The 8,192-nt window shown below is 39.5% G+C and overlaps 1 protein-coding gene across 1 annotated transcript in view; it reads left to right on the top strand.

Moving 5' to 3' along the window:
• Positions 1-4,203: 4,203 nt before the first annotated feature.
• Positions 4,204-8,192, top strand: part of adamtsl3 (ADAMTS-like 3) — a 149,598-nt gene continuing 145,609 nt past the window's right edge. The window contains exons 1-2 of the mRNA XM_080458097.1: positions 4,204-4,564; positions 7,042-7,142. Coding sequence (XP_080314223.1) covers positions 7,083-7,142 — 60 coding nt within the window. The 5' untranslated portion in view covers positions 4,204-4,564; positions 7,042-7,082. The remainder of the gene's footprint in view (positions 4,565-7,041; positions 7,143-8,192) is intronic.

Raw genomic sequence — 8,192 nt, 5'->3', positions numbered from 1 at the left:
GATAAATAAATACAAATGACAATTTACAAGAAAGACATTTTGATAAAGTTATGAAAAGAAATCGTCCAGAACAATGGGGCAAAATGGTTTAATGATATAAGTATACAATGCCTGAGGTGGGTGGGTTCAATAACAGTACAGTATTTAACAATTAAATGTGATGAAGTTGCAAATAAATACACAAAATGCATTATTACTACTGTTATCTTAATAGAACATAGAGCTGCCATAGAACCTGCACATAAATCAGCAAGTTCCTTCCTCGTTGTATAGAACTATTTTTTTTTAATTTTGTCTCATGTGTACAACCGCACGCCCAGACAGATCTCATATAAAACACCTTTGAAGTAATGAAGACTAGATTATAGCTCTGAATGAACTTTATTGTGAAGGTAAAACTCACTTCCGGTCCTCCATGCAGGACTTCATTGTTTTGACTTTCGGGGTACTGCAGGACATCAGCTGACTGAGATGACTCTGAAAACCTGCTGATCACAAGACCGAGGCCGAGCTGGAACAAAGACAGAAAAAAAATAGTTTTAAAAATATTTCTACCCAGAGGTCAAATATACATTTTGTTTTATTTCCAGTGAGGAAACACAAGCAGCTCTGCAATCTTCCGAATGTCCTCAAGTAAGAAGAATAACTTTTTTCACAGTCACATGACAATTTGATCACATCATTTAAGAAAGTATTATAGAACTTAATATTTATTACAAAATAATCATTTTGATTCGTGAGTCGTTTTTTCTTGTTGTTCTACGATTGCTGTTGTAAAGGCGTTGCGCAGACAAAAGAGGGCGCCAAAACTCAACATTGAATGATTTTGTGTTCTCACCGTGCTCACGTGAGGATGGTTTATTTTCTGACCTGTAATTGGCTGTAAGCTGTTAAAATGATGCGTCTAATGACTTATTGTGTTACAGCAGTACAGTGAATTCAATCAACTCTTTTTTTTTTTCTTTTTTTTTTTTACTATCTCCTCTTTGAGACATCCTGTGTGGATGGTGGTGTCATGGTTGAGCTCCAGTATTTGTTCTATGTATAATTTGCAAGTTCATCCATCCTCAATACCATTTAATCCTGTGCAAGGTCGACCCCAGCTAACTATGAATGACATAAAGGACAATTACACAGAGAGAAAGCCAACCTCATACATTCACGCCCTTTTAGGAGATCATCATTACCTTTATACTGCTGGAGGAAACCTCTGTATAAACTATGATATTTGAACCAATGACCTTCTTGCCTCTCGGTGCTACAGCACCGTATTAAAAGCCCCAAAACAAAAATATGCCTTTAAGCTTAATTGAATCTAAATCTAAACAAAGCTAAACTAAATAAAATCCAGTTTTGAAAACTAGATATAAAAAGATGCTATAATGAACAAAAAAATCTAACTAAATCACATTATAAGACTGAGTGGGGATAAAAAAAGACATTCTTTAGTGTCTCTACCCTCCCCTGGCGTGTGGTACAGAATGTTTTAGTACAGCTGAGGACCTCGAGGTCTTCTGCTGACTGAAGCTCTCTCATGTTCTTATGAGTCCAAACCACTTCTCTCATACCGTGCCAGCTTCTATTCTTCACCTCATAATAAAGGCTGGAGCGCACACGCACACACACACACACACACACACACACACACACACACACACACACACACACACACACACACACACACACACACACACACACACACACACACACACACACACACACACACACACACACACACACACACACACACACACACACCCTTTGATCCCCTCCTGATACCTGTGGGGTTGAACAGAAAGCTCTCTGCTGCGTCACATCTTTTGAACTATTAGATCTCAGCTCTTCCAGTATTCTGGAATCACACGCAGACCAAAACATGAATCTCCTACAAAAAACCCAAGAGTTTCTAAACCAATAACGGTGTCGTTTCTTAAAATGTTTTGATCATACACAGAATATATCAGTGTTCAACCTGTAGTTTAGAACATAAATGGATTTCACAGCTTATTTCAAATAACAAGCTGCATTAGTTCAAACCATTCTTCAAGGAATCGTTGAAAAGCTCTTTGTCTGTCATGGCGAACAATACACTGATCATCCATTACATTATGGCGTTATATTGTGTGTGCCCCCTTTTCTCCTACACACATGATAAATGTAAAGCAATCTGAGCAACAGTCTGTCGTATTAGACCACATCCATAAGCTTACGAAGCACATTTGAGGACAAAAAACGTTTTTGCTGACTAATGCATCCCACCCACTAACTAGAAATAATATTGACTCCACCTGGCCGGACATGATCACCAGCAACTGTCAATGTAATCATTTGAGCAGTTTTAAATGTAATAAAGGCAATAATGTAATAAAATAGTAAAAACCTATTCACAACCGTAATCAAGAGGGATGTACTGTAGGGTATGTCTCCCAAAGGAATGGATATGATGATTATGCCATCCACTGTAGTTATATTTAACAAGCAAACTGCATGAAAAATGCAAAAAAAGTCTTCTGTTTCCAAGAAAGCCAGCCCTCTCTATGTATTATTACATTATTGACTGCAGTTATTACATTTTAACATGTTTTAATTCTACTTCAATAATATAACAACTTATTGTATTATTTGCATTATTTTAATACACAATTAGGAAGTTATTACATTTTTAGCTTCATTATGTTTGAAAAGGCTAAAATTATTGTCAGTTATTATCATTGGTTTCTGTAGACACAAATTATGTTTTAGAAACCTTTTATTTACAGCTACGTCACAAAAGAATGAGACTTGTTGCTGCTTGTTTTAGTGCAATTTGGTTTATGAAACTGACCAGCGATCCTTGTCCCAAACTGAGTGTGTGTCCTGGCACAAAATGACTGAATATTTTATCAGCGTTGATGGTAAGATTTCTAAAATATTTAATATCAGCTCCTCTGTGGTCAGAGGCTTGTAACGCAACCAGAACTTCACAGGAAACCCGAAGAGAGACCCTTCACAATGAAAGCTTTACTTCAGCTAAAAAGTGACTGTTCCATAAACGCAGAATTAAAAAAAAAAATAAAAATAGAATAAAATAAAATGAAACGAGAATAGAATAGAATGAAACAGAAATAAAATAAAATAAAATAAATTTCCTTATTGATACTCTGAGGTGTTACAATAGCATATTAATGATCTATGACTTTTGTTTTAATTTTAAACTGATAAACTGACCAACCAAACATAGCAACTATAGACTCTTTGATATTATGAAAGAACATACAACTTCAGGAGCTGGCCAATTATCACTATTACGATCACAATTAAAAATTGCCCATTAGTTTAGGAAGATATTATATACAGTATATATGATAGGTGTGAATAGATATATGTAACATTTATGCTCCCGATTTAGCCTGCCTTTCAGTGAAGATTTATTATCATACCATTAAATATTGTTAAATGTCCTGGTACAGAATTCTGTTCCTGAGGCCCAGTTGATGGTAAATACATACATAAATAGTAAAGAATGAAATAGAATAAAATAGACGTAACATGTAGAAAATAACATAAAAGTAATATGAAATAGGCACAAAAACACTCTGTGGTCAAAATGTAAAGTGAACTGAGCCAACCTGCAGACATCGAATATGATCAAATGAAATAAAAAGAAAACCCTCGATGTGAGCATGACCCTGAACTTCTCCCATTGTTCAAAATCAAATGATGGAATAATCATGCTATTATGGCTTGTGTTTGCTAATTGTAGGAAATCATGCATTAATTTACATATTCGTCTATAAAAGGGAGAAGTAGTTTTGGAAGTTTGACAACGATTTTTAAAAATATATAAATATCTAGTACATATAATACCTGAGCAGGAGGAAGATTCCCATTTAGTGTACAATAATTGTTACATATAAATATAAGCAGGTTGATGTTCTCTGTCCGCTTTAAAACAGCAAAAACAATGACATGCAGTTAAAAAAAACCAACTAATATTTCGAAAAATATTTTGATATACATATTCATTTCGAATTGAGTCATCTATTAAATGTCCAAATTCATATAATTTTCAAAAATATTTCCATCAAATAAAAGCTGAAGAAAATTCAGGTTTTATAGTTTTATGTTTATCTGTTAAGCAGATCTGCTTTACATTGAAAGTTCTGCGCGGAAGCTACGTGTGTGTGCGTAACTTGACTCTGATCCTAAGTTTTATGTGTGTGTGTGTGTGTGTGTGTGTGTGTGTGTGTGTGTGTGTGTGTGTGTGTGTGTGTGTGTGTGTGTGTGTGTGTGTGTGTGTTGGGGAGGCAGACGGGCAGCGCGCAGCCGGGAGCTGGAGAGACTTTTCCCGGAGACAGAGAGCACCGGTGCGCGCTTCTCTGGTCTTCCATCGGTTGTCCAGTCCTCCGTTACTCCGGTCCTCCGGTCTGCTGGTCCTTCGGTCCCCGCCGTTCTCTTCTGGGACGTCCCCGTGTTTTTGGTTCGTGGTGCGGGGCGCGTGTGCACCGCAGTCGGACCGTGGAATAACTGATGTTGCGTCTCGGCAGGAGCGCATAGGGAGCGCAGGACGTCTCCCCCGTCAGAGGTGAGCCGTTTGTTCCTTCTACACACAAACACACACACTCAAGATTCAGGGTGTTTTGATCCGCAGCCGCTGTCGTCCATCACGGCTGCGTGTCGCCGGGATCAGTCCTTCAGATCCCGGCTCTCCTGATGCGCATTACGCGGAGAACCCGCTGAGAGAGCCGTTGGTTGCGGGCGACGCATGACACAACTTAGAAACTTCGCATGATCTCCAATCGTGCGCACGCGCCAAACACCTGATCCGCACAGGTTAAAGCTTCACACATGCAGCCATTTGCGCGGACATTAGACCGGAACCGCGCTTTCTGTTTAATTATGTATTTTGGAATTATCAGGCTGAATCAGGCTGGGAAATTGTTTTTCCAACGAAGGTGGGGTCTCTACGCCCCCTGTGCTGGAATATCAGCCCCCTGCTGATGCTCGCGCACTGCAGGATGTTCCTGTTTGAGGAACCTTTTTCTGTGCCTACATTTGTCCCTTTTGAGTAAATGATTATCATTAATGTGGTCATTAAAAGTACACCGGGACAATGCACCCCTGAGATGTATGAGAAATTTGGCTTGTAAGCCCATTCAAAAGTCATTAAATAATTCAATAATTCTCACATGAATTAAGCAATGACCATTAAACAATGGCTATTTCGCACAGCCATTCAAAGGACTTACAATTGATATCCTCTTTGAATGTGGTTCAAATAAGATTATTAGTACATTTTTAAAAAAAATAAAAAAATTAGTTCACAGGCTGCTAAGAGTAGGAGCAAAGGCTGCTTGATGATAATCTATTCAATGTGGAAATGAAAGACGTCAATCACAAGTTTCCAAACTCATCTATTTAAAGGGAACAGACTCAAAGAAATGGAATTTGCAGTTATAAAAGGAAATAAAGCAGATAGTATATGAGAAGCTGGCTCTGACCACTTTAATGTTTTCTCAATGATTCCAAAATTCTGATTATATTCCATATTTGGTGGATTGTTATTGTTTGTCTTGCAGTTAAATGTTTGACTTTTCATTTCAAATAAGGTTGGCATAGAAAGAACCTGTACTCAATTTTAATGTGAAGTTAACTGCGTTTCAATATAGCTTCAATCAGATTGCTTGAAGGACAATCATAATTCAAAACACAGGATTCCCAGACCTGTCCTCTTAGATATATTTTGATAAAAGCATGGTTCATTGTTTTGGATGGACATGTTCTATAATGCACTCTCTCTGTGATGGTGCATTCAAGTGCTTTTTGGATAAAAGCCTGTTTGAGTTGTTAAATTAGACTTGTGCCTTTAGTGGAAATATTAAAAAGAGTGTTATATGTTTATAATCTGGGTATAAAAAGCAGTCTGTTACTAAAATGCTGTAACATCTGGCAGTAAGTTCCCAGAAGTTTACTGGAGCTTGTTATTGTTGTTCAGTTCTATTTCCCCTCATATTCTGCACACTGGTAAAAGTTGGAGAACCACGGGTCCGGCTTGAAGTAGATGAATGGTAACTGAGTACTGTAACCTTACTCCTCATTCAGTGTTCGCAAAATTAACGCTGAGGCTCTGTTTACGTGACGTTTTAAATGAAAACGCATCATTTTTGCATTTTTGTTTCAGAAAAGTTTTTTCAAAAATGCTGCAAATTTTGGGCCACTAGTGAGAACGGTTGTTTGTTTCTGTAATGAAATCCCATGCAAGTGTAGACAGAGAACAATCTGCTCTAAACAGTAACAATGGGAGAAGACAGACATTCTAGTGGACAGATGAACAGGTTGGATTGTTATTACAATCTCAGGAGAACATGGAGTGGGAGTCATGACACTCTGGAGGAAACATTGTTGTTATTGTCCATCTACTGAGCGTGTGCAATGGAACCATTTACTATGTTTCCCCCATTTTGAAAAAAAAGTTGTGTTTTCTTGGGGTCCGAGCACAGTTGTGTAAGTCGACACCCAAAACACGATGAAGGTTTTCCGTTTTCACCTGAAAACGTTGTCAGGACTGATTGACAGGAGCATTGAGCCTCCACGTGCACAAAGTGAAATGTTAAAAGAAAGGTAAACACAATGAAATGATTTTCCCCCAAAGGCTATTTTTTTTTTAAATTACAACCCAGCAAAACACCCCGTCATAAAATTCAAGCAAACAAGAGTGGTGGCGAGCCAGCTGCAGAATCGTAACATACAGTAGCCTCTCTAAGAAGAACAGAGGTAATCACGAACAAGACGTAATGAATTGAATCAATAAGCATTAACTCGTCTGGGAGGCATGCCCGATAATCCACGTTTATGAAAGCAAACGCACCGAATAGAGAGCAGTGTTGTTGTGCCCGGCTGTCATGCACACAATGACACGTTTGCGCCTGGTTTTATCCCCTTTAGTAGATCAGGCCCTGAGAGTCTGGTTGTAAATGACACTTCGGTGTCAGTTTTATTTCGGAGTGAAACAGTGAACAGCTGCAGAGGGACGCTCACGTGCCGCGCTCTCTTCCCCTCCAGGTCGGGGCTCACACTTCGACAGAAACGTGGACGAGGAGAAGATGGAGTCGTTCTTCCTCAGGAGGGCCGTCCTCGTCCTCTTGCTGCTCCGCTCTGTCCAGGTAATGGCAATGAATGGATGGTGGGGTGAATCCCGCCGCCTAGCAGCACCTTCCCGAAGCTCAGGTGCAGTGTCACTCTCTCCTTCAAACAAGTCCTTTACATTTCTGAGCATTCACAATAGATTTTTGCCAGTCGGCAGATAGTCACAGCTTATCATCACATTCACATGGATCCAATTAGAGCGACCAGGCTGGGGTTCGCTCTCTGCACTCTCAGTCTCCGACTTCCCACTGAGTTAGCTCCGCTGCTTAATTTGATCGGTTCCCATCCAAATCAAATTGTTTGTACAGGTCGAAAGGCTGTGGGGCAGAGCCGGCTGGAGTCTTTGTATATGCTTCTGTGTGTGTGTGTGTGTGTGTGTGTGTGTGTGTGTGTGTGTGTGTGTGTGTGTGTGTGTGTGTGTGTGTGTGTGTGTGTGTGTGTGTGTGTGTGTGTGTGTGTGTGTGTGTGTGTGTGTGTGTGTGTCTGTGTGTCTGTGTGTCTGTGTGTGTGTGTGAGAGCTGGGCTGAATGTCACCTCCTTATATGAAGCAATACTGAGCACAGGATTTTCTCTGGCAAATATAGCAGCTACTTAATCCCTGACAACAGGCTGCTGTGGACCTGGTGTTCTCCACCATCAACTCAGCTCGGAGATCTTTATTTGGAACAGGTCGCAACGTTAGCTGGAAAAAAAACAACAACCTCACTGATGTGCTTTTAGTCTGGGTTTGACTTTGTTACCCAAGATCGTGAGGCCTGAATCCTTCAGGGAAGCAGGGAATATTTGTTCCTGCTATTTTCAGGAGGCCAGGGACTTCAGACCTGGCAGTGTTTACTATTGATTGTTCAGTGGAGTGAGAGTTTAGTTTTCTAAGGTTTGGACAGGTGGTTCAGAGTTTACCAAACACTTCAGAGATGGTTTTGGATTATTTGGGCTTTACTTTGGATTTCTTGTGAGCATCTGTGGAGAGTGAAAGTATAATATTAATTTCATAATATAATATTAACGTGCATGCATTTCTTTTATCAGCCTGACATGTTTCACTGCAGCTGATATGTTTGTCCGGA

The sequence above is a fragment of the Lipophrys pholis genome (genome assembly GCF_963383615.2).
Source record: "Lipophrys pholis genome assembly, chromosome: 2".
Taxonomy (NCBI): domain Eukaryota; kingdom Metazoa; phylum Chordata; class Actinopteri; order Blenniiformes; family Blenniidae; genus Lipophrys; species Lipophrys pholis.
The sequence above is the reverse complement of the archived record's forward strand: the minus strand, read 5'-3'. Positions and strand labels throughout refer to the sequence as shown.